The sequence below is a fragment of the Asparagus officinalis genome, chromosome 10 (genome assembly GCF_001876935.1).
Source record: "Asparagus officinalis chromosome 10, Aspof.V1, whole genome shotgun sequence".
NCBI classification, from domain to species: domain Eukaryota; kingdom Viridiplantae; phylum Streptophyta; class Magnoliopsida; order Asparagales; family Asparagaceae; genus Asparagus; species Asparagus officinalis.
The window spans coordinates 71,777,958-71,794,368 of record NC_033803.1 but is presented as its reverse complement, the minus strand read 5'-3'; the positions used below and the strand labels follow the sequence as shown (position 1 = coordinate 71,794,368).

Genomic DNA, 16,411 nt, shown 5'->3' with positions numbered 1-16,411 from the left:
TTCACATGGCAATGAACAAAAGGACCAAACCTTCTTGTTGTATTAAGCATACTTACATCTCTTCAGGACCCTACTTAAATGTGAAGTCATGAATCCAGTATATAAATTTGTAGACCATACTCATCATAACTTTTGATATGAATTATTTGTTCCCAGAAAACTTCGTGCCGGGAGAATGGAGACACATCCATGTATATGTTTTTCCTACTATATATTGTCTAAATTTTTAGGATAAATTTTTAAAATAGACCTTATTAGTAATTTATTTTAAAAAATGACCCCTTTGAGATTTAACTGCCATTTCTCGACACAGTTTCAGTCAGGACCCAGTTTTAGCCACCTGGCTAAAACTGGGTCGAAGGTGGCTGAAACCAAGTCGAAAATAACAAATAAAGTTTGAAAATTCATGAGATTTAAAATCTCGTGAAGTTCAGTGTCTACTTAACCACGTTAATGAAGCTGCAGAAGAAATACACCCAAGCTTCACGAGATTTCAAATCTCGTGAAGTTGCGGGCTCATTTTTACAGAGAGCTCAATACGAGCTCTTTGGTAGATGCCCCCTGCAACTTCACGGGATTTCAAATCCCGTGAAGTTTGGTTGTAGTTTCAGATGGCTTGTTCTATTTCGTGATTAGGCTAAATAATTTATCGACTAAACTTCACGGGGTTTTAAATCCCGTGAAGTTTTCAAACTTTAATTAACATTTTCGACTTGGTTTTATCCAGGTCGCTGAAACCAAGTAAAAAATGGCAATTAAATGTCAAAGGGGTCGATTTTTAAAAATAAAATTCTAATAGGGTCTATTTTGAAATTTTATCCAAATTTTTACTATAAATTGTACACGAAGTAAATACCCTGATAATTGAACTTTGTGACGACATTGAAGTCCTAAATGCAGAGCATAACAGGGATCCATCCATCATAATGAAAACAAGTTTTTATTCAATAATTGTGGATCTGGCCGCCCACTACTTAAATAGATCACTTAACGTAGATCATTAACAAATGATAGCTAATAATTCAATAAATAGTTTAACCACTTTGAACGCGCACCCGGTCTCCATCAATATGTTGTAATAATCCCACAATTATCATGTATAGTTTACCATTAAACAGGGAGCTAATCATATATCTCTGTGTTGCCGGCTAATCATGTCACGTTAACACCCTCCTCCGTTAGCTGCCGTTGGAATATTCGGCGAATATTCTCTGTTGAATGCCACGTGGTACCATATGAGGGTCTCCGTTACCTCTAAACTTTATCAGATTTACAACTCCTACCACCATTACAAGGGTAGGTGAATTTAATTGGGATGGGGGATTCCTCAAGGACCCAAAATATGAGATCAATAGGGGGGACAAGTAAGGTGTCTCCCTCCTATTGGATAATGAGTTGGCCATCGTTAATGATGACCAACTTATTATCCAATAGGAGGGAGACACCTCACTTGTCCCACTTATTGATCCTATATTTTGGGTCACTGTAGCAAAGCTCATTGGGGGGCGTTAATGTAGGTTAACAGATTTTATTAACGTCACATTTATGTTCGCGGGTTTAAAAGTGAGGGTGTTTTAGTGCAGTATTGGCGAGCCTTAGAGTATCTCCAACCTAACTCCAAAAATCTATTTTGACGCAAATTCAGCGCCAATTCTTCCTCCAACCCAACGTTAAACTTAGCGTCATTTTAAAGGAGTGGTATAATGTTGTGTCAGGAATGACGCAACACTATAGATATGGAGATTTTGGTTTTTTTTTCTCAAGTTTTCCCTTATAGTTTATTATAACAAAACAAATATTCCAACCATATCTCATTTTATAGTTTGTAAATAGAAGAAATATTTTTTTAATGTAAAATTTGGTATAATGGTTGGAGATAGAATAGTGATTTGGTGTAAAAACTACATCAACTTGGTGTAAAAATTACACCATTTTGGGGTTTTGGGTTGGAGATGCTCTTAGGGGGTGTTGAAGCGTAATTTACCCAAAATTCAATGAATGCGTATTAAAGTGATATATAATAATAGAGTGCTACTACAGGGACCCCAAAATAGAAGATCCTGCATAGGACATATGAGTTGTGGCCCCTCTGTTTCGTGATGCACTGTTCATAAACATATGAACAATGCATCACAATACATAGATGCAACACCTCACTTGCCCCACTCATGATCCCCAGTTTTGATGTTCCTACGCATTTTTTATAATAATAATCTTGCACAGAATCATCTAGGCGTGGGTCCTACTAGGCCAGAATCATCTGGGCGTGGGTCCTACTAGGCTTGGTCATATACTGCTAATTAACATGCGCTTGCCTGTTAACCTTTTCCATATAAATACAAAGAAAAGTCTCAATCTCGTTTCCTCCTATTTTTCACTCTTCCTTCTAAATTCAGCCTCAACTTTTAATTTTTACTTAAATAAACGCCGCTCGATTCTCTCTGTAAGTCCTCGTATCTCGTCGAAATTAGGTTTTTTTTTCCTGATAAGTTGCTAAATTATTTTGATTTATACTGAAAATTTCGGTTTTTAGAGCTGTTCATTTGCTCCAACACCACTGATTCTGATCATAGCCATCTGGGGGTTTCTTTGATGCTCAGTTTGTGATTTTTATCAATTTTAATACTAGATATTGGTGCCCAGTTGGGGATTCCATGATCTTTGATGAGAATGTAATAAAAAGTTGGCGCCTTTGTTATTCTCTTCCCCAATTTTCGGTTTAGAATTAGATGAGAAGGCGAATGGAGAAATCCAATGGAAAACCCCCTCGATCTCGCCTTTGCCTCCTCGCTTCTGTGCTTGCCCTTTTCTGGTTCCTGATCTTTTACTTCCATTTCGCTGTTCTCAGTGGAAATTCCCCTGAAACCCTGAAGCCCTCATTGCCTTCCCCTTCAATTCCCTCTGAATCCCAACATTTCTCGAAACAAAGCAGACCCGTTAACCCGGTTAGATCGATCGTCCCGCCCCGATCCATTTTGAAGAGGAATGCCCAAAGAGAACCCAAGAAGGATTTCCCCTTTTTGAGAGCCCTTAAGACTGCTGAGAATAAGACTGATCCTTGTGGTGGCCGTTACATTTATGTTCATGATTTGCCGCCAAGATTCAATGAAGATATGCTCACAGAATGCAGAAAGCTTAGCCTTTGGACCAACATGTGCAAATTTACGACCAATGCGGGTCTCGGTCCTCCCCTTGAGAATGTCGAGGGGGTGTTCTCTAACACCGGTTGGTATGCAACCAATCAATTTGCTGTCGATGTGATCTTTAGCAATCGGATGAAGCAGTGCGAGTGCTTGACCAAGGACTCGTCTATTGCTGCGGCGGTCTTTGTTCCATTCTATGCGGGGTTTGATGTAGCTCGGTATCTTTGGGGGTATAACATCTCGGTGAGGGATGCGGCTTCTCTTGATCTGGTGGATTGGCTTATGAAGAGACCCGAGTGGAAAGTTATGGGCGGGAGAGATCATTTCTTGGTTGCGGGGAGGATTACTTGGGATTTTAGAAGGCTATCCGATACTGAGTCTGACTGGGGGAACAAGCTCTTGTTCTTGCCGGCTGCCAAAAACATGTCAATGTTGGTTGTTGAATCTAGTCCTTGGAATGCTAATGATTTTGGAATTCCATATCCTACATATTTCCATCCATCAAAGGACGCTGATGTGTTCGTATGGCAAGATCGAATGAGGAAATTGGAGAGAAAATGGCTCTTCTCGTTTGCTGGGGCTCCTCGCCCTGGTAACCGGAAATCTATAAGAGGGCAAATTATCGATCAATGCAGGAATTCTAAGGTTGGTAAGCTTTTGGAGTGTGATTTTGGGGAGAGCAAGTGCCATTCTCCGAGCAGTATAATGAAAATGTTCCAGAGCTCTTTGTTCTGCTTGCAACCTCAAGGGGATTCTTATACAAGGAGATCGGCATTTGATTCAATGTTGGCTGGATGTATACCTGTGTTCTTTCATCCCGGTTCAGCTTACACTCAGTATACTTGGCATCTTCCTAAAAATTTCTCAAAGTATTCAGTGTTTATCCCCGAAGATGATATTCGAAAGAAGGGTGTTAGTATTGAGGAAAGATTGAAGCAAATACCTGATCATGTCGTCAAGGAGATGAGGGAGGAAGTCATAAGTCTCATACCTAGGCTTATATATGCTGATCCGAGGTCTAAATTGGAGACTCTTAAAGACGCATTTGATGTTTCAGTGCAGGCAATTATTGATAAAGTTACGAAACTGAGGAAGGAGATAATTGATGACCGTGAAGACAAGGATTTTATCGAGGAGAACAGTTGGAAGTATGCTTTGTTAGAGGAAGGGCAGAAGGTTGGGGCTCATGAATGGGATCCTTTCTTTTCAAAACCAAAGGATGCTAATAATAATGGAGATTCTGGCAGCTCGTCCGCTGAAGCTGCAAAGAATTCTTGGAAAAATGAACGGAGGCCTCAGTCTTGAGCGTTATTCGAGCTAAACATTTCGGAGTGACGTTTAGAATCGATATGATTCTGTGGTTGCAGTGAACAATCAAGCATACCACACGCTGAGCACATCAATAGAGAGATGAACTGCAAGCCAAGCGCATCAGTGAAGATAAAAACACCAGTTTTCGCGGAGTTATATTCTTTTGGAGCTTTAACCAAGTAAACCGAGTTGCTAATCCCTTATCTACTTCATTGTTGTATAGGTAGACCTACAAATTTTCTTCACATATAATATTTTTTTTGTAGTTTAGGTGTCTCGTCTATTTACATAGCGCATTTGGTAATAATAAATTTCTGTCTGTTGTCATACATATTTTCTTCTGATCTAGTGAATCCAAGCTGAAACACATCTTGAAAGTGAAACATTATTTATTCCTGATTTTTTTTTCCCTGAACAATTATCATGGTCGTTATATGTCACATATGTTACATGGGGATGATGGTGGAAGTTTCTTATTGTCGTTATCGGCTCGTCTAAGCGTACAGCGTTTGCTTAGATTTCCATAAAATCATAATAGCTATGGTGATATTTTCTTACAGGCATTGTAATTAATTTTGGTAAAAGTTTGTATGAAATTTTCTTATGTGATCTCTCAAGACAAAAAAGAACATTGTGCAATAAACTTCCTCTGCCTTTATGATTTTGCATTAGGGCCTGTTTGGTTGTTTTCCTCAAAATCAAATAAAAAGGAAGGTGTGAGGAAAACATCAATTAAGTTTTCCTCCAATTTCCTCACAAAAACCATGAAATGAGTGTCCTAAAATATGGGTCACATCAATCAACCAATAGGAATTAGCACATCATTATTTTTCCAGGTTTCAATGAGTGAACCAAACAAAGAAAATGAAAATGTTATGAAAAACTTGCAACAAATTATACTTTTTTCTATTTTCTTTCCTTTTCAGCCATTTTTCACAAATTTTGGGTGAACCAAACAGTCCCTTAGAAGATGATTTTAAAGCTGATTTCTGGATTATAGAGCACAATCATTGAGCGGCTTTCAACATTCTTTGGTGGTCAAGTTCACATCTTTTTAGGACTAATCATATTGTGCTTATGAAGGAAGCAGGGGAATATTGTATGCCAGCTGCATATAGTTTTCTTGCAAGGCCATCACGGACTTGGCTTTCAGGTTCTTCTCTTTTATTTTAATTTGTATTTTTTTTAAAGGAGGGCATCATTAGCGAAAATGGTATCTCAATCTTCTAATCATTACCCTTTCTTTTCCATTACATTTGGCTTTATGTTCTTTTTTTTTAAATTAGTTTTTATGGGGCTTTTGTTCTTTTATTTCATTTCATAATATATGCAAGTAGGCAAAGTTGATACTTAGTGATGATAAGAAACATTGGCTATTTTGTGCTCATTACTGTGCTAGTTGTTTGATAATGATAGCAGGTGCTCCTTTATAAAAGAGAAGAAGCGATAAATACACCGCATTAATTTTATCTATAGATATATCCATATCCACACTTGATCAGATACAAACACAAATATTATTATACTCATGCACCAACTTGACACAGTTTGCCCCCCATCTTGATGAAACGGCCTCTTCTTTCTTGATATCGGCTCGGTTGATGTTGGAGCAGTTCCACTTCAAGCTCTCCTGACCGGCCATTGTCTTGCTGTGCTGTTAGTTTTCTGGCTCACTGATCCTCTTCCTTAAGTTAAGCAACAAGCTGGAGGTTGCATTATCGACTAAGATCGATATCAACGGGAAGAAATCGCTGCGTGTGGAAGAGGTGAACGAGTATATGATTCTGTTAAAAGTAGTGATGCTGATCACGATTTCCAATCTCGACAATTCTCAGATAGTGCTCATGGTATCCATCGACGCCACAGTCTAGATCATCAACATATTCAGTTCATAGCGAACGCACCAACCAAGCAAATGTAGAAACGCACCACCTCCAGCCTACTCATTTGTTTCAGAGCATCAAATAGTTACAGGACTGCATCCTTTCATCCTCATTTCCTTCCACCTGCACCCCGTCCCCGGTCTCAATCCAGCTGCATCCAGGGTTCTTCTTCGCGCTCTTCGACCTCATCAGCCCTCTGATCTTGTCTGCTTCCTCCCATCTCCCAACCTCTGCATACATATTTGCCATCAAAACATAATACCCGCAATGCTCCGGTTTCAGTACAAACAACCTCTCAGCTGCTCGCCGACCCATCTCTATATCCCCATGAACTCTACAGGCCCCGAGCAATGCTCCCCAAACATTAGAATCAGCTTCATACGGCATCCCCTTTATCAACTCCTCGGCCTCCCTCAATAGCCCAGCTCGGCCTAGAGTATCGACCATAGAAGCATAATGCATCTGCATCGGCTTTAGATTCCGTACCAGCATCTTTTGGAAATATTTCTTCCCTCTTTCCACTAGACCGCCGTGGCTACAGGCTGATAACACTGCAATGAACGACACATGGTCATGCTCTATGCCCTCGCTCTCCATCATATCGAACAAACCTATTGCCATTTCTAATTCACCCTGCACCCCGTACCCTAGAATCATCGCGTTCCATGAAGCTACATCTCTTTTAGGGATCCTATCGAAGATTTTCCTTGCAATGTCGATTCTCCCGCTCTTTATATAGAAATCCAAGAGCGAGTTTGAGACGAAGATGTGGGTATCGAGAAACTTCCTTATTGACAAGCAGTGTATCTCCTTGCCCTGCTTGAATGCTGAGAGGTTGCCGCAGGCTGAGAGGGCGCCCATGAAGGAAACAACGTCGTGTCGGAGACCCACGAGTTGCATTTCGAGGAAAAGATGAAGCGCTTCTGAGCAACACGAACTCTGAGAATACCCAACAATCAAAGTGTTGTAAGAGACTTGATCTCTATCAGAAACCTCGAAAACTCGTCGTGCGGTATGCAATCTTCCGCATTTTGCGTACATATCGATCAGAGCATTCGAAACAAACAAGTCGAGATACGAACCATCACGAATCGACAACGCATGGATCTCTTTCCCCTTGTTTAAAGAGGATATTCGAGCGCAAGCAGGAAGAACATTCGTAAACGTCACAGAATTTGGGCAATCCCCATTGTTCTGCATATGGATAACGTGTTCGATGGCTTCTAAATGAGCACCGTTCTGTGCGAGATTGGCGATCATAGCATTCCACGATACCACATTCTTAATTTTCATTCTGTCAAAAACATCAGTAGCCTTGTTCATGCACCCACCCTTTGCGTACATATCGATCAGAGAGTTAGCAACATACACATCGGAATCAATTACGATCCTCACACAATATCCATGAACTTCTCTCCCCAAGCGAAACAACCCCAACTCGACCAACGCAGGCAGCAAGCTCGATATAGTAACGGTATTAGGTTTCGCCTCAACGTTCACAAGCATATCCCTAAACACTCTCAACGCATCTTCGAACATACCAACATGAACAAGATTGCCAAGGACTGAATTCCACGACACATCATTCCTCTCCTTCATCCCGCAAAAAACCCTAACCGCACCGTCCATTTCTCCGCACTTCCCGTACATATCAACAATGGCATTCGAAACCCTAATTTGAGAAGCCAGCCCGAGCTTCGTCGCGTACCCATGAACCCCCATCCCAAACCCCTCGCTCCCCGTCGCCCCGGCAGCAGGCAGAACGCTGACGACGCTCACCTCATTGACCTCAACCCTCGATCTCACCATCCTTCTAAACCAACCCATACAGTCTAACCAGCGCCCATTGCTCAGATTCACCGAAACAATCGAATTCCACGACACGACATCTCTGTGGCGCATCTCATCAAACACCTTGCGGGCGTCGTCCAATTCCCCGCACGCGCCATAAAAGCTCAGAAGGGTATTGCCAACGAAGGTATCGGAGTCAAGCCCAAGCTTGGTGACGGAGGAGTGCAGCTCTCTGCCCTTGTGAAGGGACTTGGAGTCTGCACATGCTTTGAGGGTTAATGGGTAGGTGCGGTCATCGGGGGCGAGGTCTGACCGGATGAGGGAGTTGTAAGTGAGGAGAGAGAGGATGGGGAGGTGGGAAGCGGAGAGGGCGCGAATGAGGGAGTTGTGGAGGAGGGGGAGGGGAGGGGGGGCGGGGAGGAGGAGGGAGGGTTTGGGCGTGGAGTTGCTTCGCTTGGTTGAGGGATTTCGAGTGCAGGATGAGGGAGTGCAGGACGGAGATTGATCGCATGCTACCATTTTCTTAGCATCCCTGGATTCATAAGTGGGGGGTTTATCCTTCTCAAAAATGTGAACGTGGAGATGTTAAGTTCTAATAAAATAGTTATACAAATGAGGGGAGTTATCCGTAATTCACTCTGCAAGAAGCGTAGCTGCAAAACTTGAGCATAGAAGTTCGGAAACGAGAGGGTTTTTTTTGGAGAAGCAGGTCTGGCTGGTTCAGAACGTTGATGCTCCGATGATCGAACGACAGACCAAATGCTTCACAGGAAAGACGCTTGCGGTTCGAGGGTTGCTGCAGTTGTGCGCCTTCGATGCGTCGGCTCTGCCAAACCGTTGCTCTCGGACGACCATCAGTGCTATGCTAATCACACTCATAGCATAGCATTTTTATGCTGGCGGTGATTTTGATGAGGAGATCATGATTGGGGACCTGTAGTGTCACGCAGGCGTTGATTGAAAATAAAATCTGAGCTTTCGGATACTGGGCCTTGGGCTAGTTGGGCTTCAGCTGAAAAATTATATCCGCTTTTGGGTGTCTCTTATCCTTTTATTTTGGACTCCTTCCTAAAGTGAGAAGTTTCTTTTTCGAGGGAAAAATGAGGCTTCCGAGACCTAAAGCCTTACCGTCTTGTGTGAGAATATATTTCTTCATGATCACATTAAACGTTCAGACTTTGATCTATTATGCGTTTAACTTGATGAATGTGCCTTTGAAACTCTTATCAAAATTTAAAGCTTAGCAACCTTATTAAAAAATTTCACTTTTCTGGTCTCTATCACATCCAAGGCCCAAAAGCTATAAACCATCATCTTACGATATTTTTTAAAGGGTAAATGGCAATTATATTCCTTATTGTTTCACCCTTGTAGGATTTAAATACCTCAAGTTAGAAAACGTAGCGAGAAAACACCCCGAGTTGGTAAAATTGTGCAAGTTACTACCTTCTGCTAACTAAGCCGTGAGAATATTCTAAGGAATATTCCCACGTGCTACCATGTCATCAAATCGAATGCTTCTTTACCCTCGTTCATTGTAATATTTACTACTTTATCATGTAGAGGGGTTAATTCCGAAGGAGAGGCATTATTGTCCATTCGGCTAAATTTACCAACTCAGGGTGTTTTTCTGCTATGTTTTGTAACTTGGGGTATTTAAGTGCTACAAGAGTGAAACTATAGGGTATATAAGTGTTATTTAGCCTATTTTAAAGTTATGAGCATATATTCTAACAAAACACTCTACGGGCATGCACGCCCTTATGGGCCCTTGTACCCTCGTAAACGTGGGGGTTTAGATATTTCGTTTCCTCCTTCAAGGTGCGAAATGTTATGTTCGCACTATGACAAAAGTTAAATATGTCCACGCTTATATTATGATACATATAAAAGTGTCGTTTTATTTGCAAATGATTAAATAATAATGACATAAATAAAAAAGTTTAGCAAATCACGATGCATATTTGTGTCATAACATATGCAATTAAATATAATTGGAAAATGTTAATAGTCCAACATAGATTGTGAGAGAATCTATTAATAGGCTTAAATAATAATTCTTAGATATTATTATGATGATGGTTACATGGTATATAAGCTAAAAAAGCTATAGTTAAGTGTGCCTTAGTGCAAGTAATCTTTGGATGGGTGACCTTCCGGGAAGTTATAATGCTAACTAATGATACTATTTATATTTTTATGTTTTGGACACAATTATGTGTCACCACTCGCGACATATATCAGTGTCGTGAGTTTTGTAACACATTCTCGCATGTGCAAAAAGACGCTCTCCACACATGCTCTAACCACACTTTTGCTTTAATTCTGCATTATTTAAGCCGCGTTGTTCGTCGACAAGCGCAACGTTTTGAGATAATCATGAAATTAGGTAATCAAAGTTTCCCACTCCTCTTTGATATGACATCACGGCCAGCTCCTTAACTACAACAGTTATACCTAAATCATGACCCACCAATCTTTTTCCTCCTTGATTAATCTTCCTTTTTTGCTCAACCGGTGCCGTTGTCAATCTGTTCATGCGCGTGTTTTTTTATTGTTTATTACCTTAAATGTGATAATCGACAAACAAAACTCAATTATTGAGTGGTTTCGTTGTCCCTAATTTTAAGAACAATGGCGACCGTATGAAGTGACAAAGCTGGCCGATCGACGATCACAAAAGAGTTCAAAATGTTGGCCGAGAGAATTTTTGGATCTGCGGGAATTCTTGATGTGAGAGATCTGTCGTCCATGTGTGGATTCTGACATGTGTTGGGGGCGGACTTAAATCAGCTGATTGTTTTTGATTCTGTGGTTTTTCCGTGTCGAGTATTTTCCACACTAAATCGTGCGTGTGACTCCTATTTGCTGCCCGTAGTGGTTTTCGGGGTCTTTGCGAGATCTAAAAATCCCAACGGTGAGGGCTAATAAGTTCGGATTCTTGTAACTTCACAAGAGAGAGAGAGAGAGGAAAAGTTGAAAGAAATCAGAATTTGTGTAATTAATTAAGCCCACTTATCCCTTGATTGATTTGTTCAACATTCATAAACAATGGAGATCTTTGTGCATATAGGTTGAATCTCGGATAAGTTCCCCTCAGAACACGCACAAACGTTTGGCAGAAGACTTCGGTTGTGCTTGAATTCTTGATGTGAGATCTACTTGTTCTCCCTCCCCGCGGATTTCTTCGAAAGTGACGGCAGTTGGTAAAAAGGAGGGCTTCTGGTGTCGGCAGTGATGATGATGCCCACAATCGAATTCAATGCAGCCCATCGCTCGCCTCTGTGTAATTTATTGAGCAAGGATTAGCGTTGGCACGGCCCTTATTAATAATTAGCTGCAAGTCTTGGTTGTGTATGACAAGTCGCCATGTGAATACCTAAAAAGAGTTGTTACCTAGAGGAAGGGAACTTTTTTTTTTTTTAACAAGCCGCCAATTTATCAGATCTGATCTTTGTCGACGCAAGATCAAAACTCACTCCCCCAATTTCTTCGATTACGTGGGCAAAGAAGAGAGAGCGAGTTTATGGCGGGAGGAGAGAGAGGTAACTATTAGCTCAAGAAGGAAATCAATGACGAAGCCAGAAATACGATGTGGCAAAGTTTTCGTCGATTTCACTCGGATGGGGAGGGAATTGGGGCCGAAGAAAAAAAACCTAGGTGGCGGCGATTTTCCGCTCCGTTTCCCTCTTCAGCCCTAGCGAAACAAAGTTGGGAAAGAAATAGCGTAGAAATAAAAAAAATCTGAGGTGGAAGGAAAAAATCTGATGTTGAGGGGTTTAAAAAGTTTTCCACGGGCCTTAAATGCGAACCAAACAGCCCCTTAAAATTGAGGCAAATTTGAACATGAGTCTATTTCAAATAGTTGCCAAGCACACTCGAGAGTACCAGAACTAAACAAGTTTATTCTAATTCTGAATCATAATGAGAATTGCCAAAGTGGTCCTAGTACATTCAATAGTAGGTTCTCTTTTGGTGAGATTTTTCCATTCACAAATCCGAGATCTATTTGTATTGCTAAGATTAGTGGCTGTGTATGAGGGATGAAAGAGCAACAGTACAGATCCAATTTGTTCTTTAAAGGAGTCAAGAAACATTTTACTAATTTGTTAACTAGTGTGCCCCTGCTAGCCCCTTATTTTTTTTTAGCATTGCATTTTGAACATGCTTCATTCTAAGGTTTAATACATTTGATTTAATTATTATATGCTTAAAATTAGAAATCATACATGTTGCTCTATACTTAAAAGGGCATTGTTCATAATACAGTAAAATACTATACTATGAACACTAAATTTACTCATACGTACTAGTGTGCACCCCGTGCAAAGCACGGCCCCCTATTTTTTTAAGCACTGTATTTTAAATTTGTATCCCTCTAAATTTTAATACATTTGATTTGATTATTGTATGCTTAAAATTAGAAATCATATCTACTCCTTTATACTTAAAGAATTATCCAAGTTTTAATACATTTAGTTTAGAAATCATATCTACTCCTCTATACTTAAAGAATGATCTAAGTTTTAATACATTTGATTTGGTTTACTATTTATGATATAGTAAATTACTGTAGCATAAATAGTAATTTCAACTATGGAGGAGCATATTTGATTTAATGTTTATACTATAGTAAATTACTGTAGCTTGAACCACAACTTCGAGTGCAGAGAAGCAGACTTGGTTTACTGTTATGGTACAGTGTTTATTATAGCATGAACAGTAATTTCTTGGATTCTCTTCTAAGTATAAAAGAGTAAATATACTTTAAGAGGATCAAATTAATTTTACTGTTCTTATAATAGTATATTTATTGTAACATGAATGGTAAATTTTAGAATGGTCCTTTCTTTTTAAGTATGAAGGAATAGATTAGATGTTGGATCATCACACGTGATCAATACGTGGCATCAAACCCTACTCCAAATGCGTCTAAATGAAGGTGATCTTACTAGTTGACCATGTGCTTTTCTTATGATAGGCCAACAAATATATTATTTAAGACAGTTTTATTATTCTCTTGTTCATTGTGAGTTTGCGCAAAAAGCTTGGGAAGAAATTGGCATTTCCCTTCCTCTTCCTACGGCTCCTAATTTCAAGGATTGGTTCAATGCTATGCTTCAAAATCAGCAGCAGAACCTGGCTCTCATTGCAATGACTTGTTGGGCAATTTGGAATAACCGTAATGAGATTGTTTGGCAGGCTCTATCTTTCACAGTTTCCAAGGCTTTGTGGATAGCTTGCAACCTTCTAGAGCAATGGCGTAAAGAGAATGTAGTTCCTCCTCTAGCTACAAGTGAAACAAAGACTGCTAATAATTCTAAATGGAGTCCTCCGGCTGCGGGCAAGTTCAAATTAAATGTGGATGCAGCAGTGTTCACAAATCAGAGGAAATGTGGATTAGGGTTCATTATTCGAGATGACCAGGGTTCATTTGTGGCAGCGAGAGCTACTCAGGTTCATGGCATCATTGACCCAGCATTAGCTGAGGCGTTGGGGGTACGCGAGGCCCTCTCATGGCTGAAATCTAATTTTCCTCAAGTTCATGAAATTGAAATGGATGCAATTACGGTATACAATGCACTTCATAGAGATGAACCAGATTTTTCCTACTTTGGGTTACTCATCGAAGATTGTCGTTCTCTTGCGCGGAACATTCCAAACATCAGATTCCTTTGGACTAGAAGAACGGCAAATAAAGCAGCTCACATTCTAGCACAGACCGCTAGAACTTTACAAAATCATGTTGTTTGGTCGTATTATCCACCCCTTTTTCTTTATGATGTACTCTCAACTGATTCGATGAATGATTAAGTTTACTTTTCTCAAAAAAAAAAAAGACAGTTTTCTAATTTGATTTGGCTACCAATAGTATTTAATTATTTTTCAAGATACACATACATCTTCTCTGTCTATCATTGAAGTGATAGGATTCCTCAAATACGAGTACATAAAAAAATTAAATATGCCTCATGTAAATGATGAATGCAGAAAAAAGAAAAAAAAGTCATAAGGGAAAGGAGAAATAAAGGAGAAAAAAAAACTCCAAGCAATAGAACTAATTAATTTCATATATAACCCCAAATCTGTCACAAATTTCACAGTCTAATAATCCAAGCAATAGAACTAATTAATTTCACAAAAACTCCCAAATATTTTCACCAAATTCATCAAATTTACAAATAAACCCTAATTTATGAAGAAAGGGAACGAGTTTTACCTGCCGCGGAGGAGGCTTAGTTGGTCAGAGAACTGTTCGGGCAGAGAGAAGTTCGGTTGAAACAATAGAATCCCCAAATCAATTTACCCCCAAAACGTTAGGGAGAGTTGAGGAGAGGCAAGGCGGTAGATCTGGGAGTTGGGGACGCTGAGGAGGAGGCGGAGCCCGCTGAGGTTGAGGGTGGAGAGGAGGGAGGGGGTGGGGTCGTTGACGCGGAGAGGAGGGAACGATTCTAGGGTTTTCGCACGGATAATGAGACGGCGGGTAAAAGAGGAGGGAGACGAAAATGGGAGAGCGGTGATTATAGGTTGGGTGTGGTATCGGTCACGAGAGGGGTTTGCTGAGTTGGATCGGTTTTGTCAGAAATCCAGCCCACATCCCCTATAAAAAGTGGGATTTTGCAAATGCTAAAAAATATTAGTATTTTATAATTTGGGGATTCAATATTCTACAATTTGGTTTGAAACAAACAAAGTTTATGGATTTCTAAAACCCCAAAAACCTCACTTTTTGATCCTAAAAATTGAAATCCCACTCAAATGTCAAATTTTTTTGAAACAAACACCCCCGTATACAATGTGGATCACGATCTTGGAGCCCACAAAGCTTGGAAGTCCACATGAGATTATATTTTTAAAAATTACAAATTATCCATTGAATTTTGTAATTGGATAAGTAAAAGATTCTTGAGATCAAAATAATTATTTATTTTCAATCTTAACAAGGCTTAACACCATCTTTAGTTGAGTAATATTGAATTAATCGAATATTGTTCAACCTTAAGAATTATTTGAAATTCGAATCTTATTAATGTGCTTGGGTTTGTCCTCTTACTCTACCTGCATCGCTCGTCTCGAATCATATGAGTGCACATCTTCTACTCCACACTACGAGCCAGATGCCTCTATTTCCTCCATCACTTGGCTTAGACCGAATATGAGCGCTCATCGTCTTCAAGTCCAATGTCACAATCTCCATCTCCATGTGTGTCACTCGGTCGTGCCCGCTTGCAAGCTCCACCTAATATGGTACTATCTTTCTCGAGTCTACACACTAGCCAGCTGCTCCTGCGATGCCTTTGAACAATTATATGCTGATAACTCTACTGCTAATTCTTGTAACGTTGTTGATCTTCACTTTTTTACGACGTCTATCTTGCGAACTCGCTCCCTGATCCATCATCATTGCTATGATACCATTTGTTGAAGAATTTTTAGTCCTCCCGCGTACTACGGTCTCCGCAACTCGGAAGCCAACTCACAATCAACAAGATATAAAATAACAACAATCAATAAGAAAGAACACCGAGATTTACGTGGTTCGGTCGACTAACTTTGACATACGTCCACGTGACAACAATACGAGAAGCCCACCGTGAATCAGGGAGAACCACAAGAGGAACCATTTAACTCTCGTCTCTCAATCTCTCAACCTCACATACATAATCAACTCTCATATTCTCTCCAAAATCCACTCTTTACAATCTTTTGAACGGACAAAGACTGCGAAACCCTCTCCCAATAACGTAATCTTTTGCACAGATAAAGACTACGAAACCCTCGCCTCTCGCACAATATTCTTGAATCAGGCTACGCATTCAGATAGCCCTAGTTTACAAGAATATTGGCTCTCTCTCACCTGCTTGGTCTCTCTACTCTCTTCTAGCTTACCTTCCAAATTAGGATAGAATCCAAACTCCTAATCATGACGAGACCCCGTCTCCTAATCATGAGAGATCTCTAACCCTATCTAATTCTCACGGAGTTATACATACAGAGAATCAAAAACATGACCCCAACAATTGGTAGGTTAAATCCCTTCGACACTAGCAGTTTGAACTTATGAATCGGATTCCTTGATCGAGCGGCATCTACCTAATCACTCAAGGGGGGTACCAGCTTTTTCTCTCGGAGCCATTCTTGAGGACTGCTGGTTACTTAGCAGCGGATCAATCAGAGTTGAGGGTGCCAGTAATCACGCGTACCCTTCAAGAAGAGAACAACTAACGTTGCAGATAATTTTATTTTTTTTTAATGTTTTTTCTGCTCAAATTTTGGCAGAGA

The 16,411-nt window shown here is 40.2% G+C and overlaps 3 protein-coding genes across 3 annotated transcripts; 2 read left to right on the top strand and 1 right to left on the bottom strand.

The window, feature by feature from the left end:
• LOC109825672 (xyloglucan galactosyltransferase KATAMARI1 homolog) lies at positions 2,389 to 4,853 on the top strand. The gene is made up of 2 exons (XM_020392539.1): positions 2,389 to 2,443; positions 2,534 to 4,853. The coding sequence occupies exon 2, from the start codon at positions 2,730 to 2,732 to the stop codon at positions 4,446 to 4,448; it is 1,719 nt and encodes a 572-aa protein (XP_020248128.1). The 5' UTR covers positions 2,389 to 2,443; positions 2,534 to 2,729; the 3' UTR covers positions 4,449 to 4,853.
• LOC109826919 (pentatricopeptide repeat-containing protein At4g14170-like) lies at positions 5,956 to 8,647 on the bottom strand. Its single transcript, XM_020393932.1, has one exon. The coding sequence runs from the start codon at positions 8,645 to 8,647 to the stop codon at positions 6,407 to 6,409; it is 2,241 nt and encodes a 746-aa protein (XP_020249521.1). The 3' UTR covers positions 5,956 to 6,406.
• LOC109826918 lies at positions 13,065 to 13,942 on the top strand. Its single transcript, XM_020393931.1, has 2 exons — positions 13,065 to 13,070; positions 13,163 to 13,942. Exons 1-2 carry the CDS (start codon positions 13,065 to 13,067, stop codon positions 13,940 to 13,942), a joined length of 786 nt encoding a protein of 261 aa, XP_020249520.1.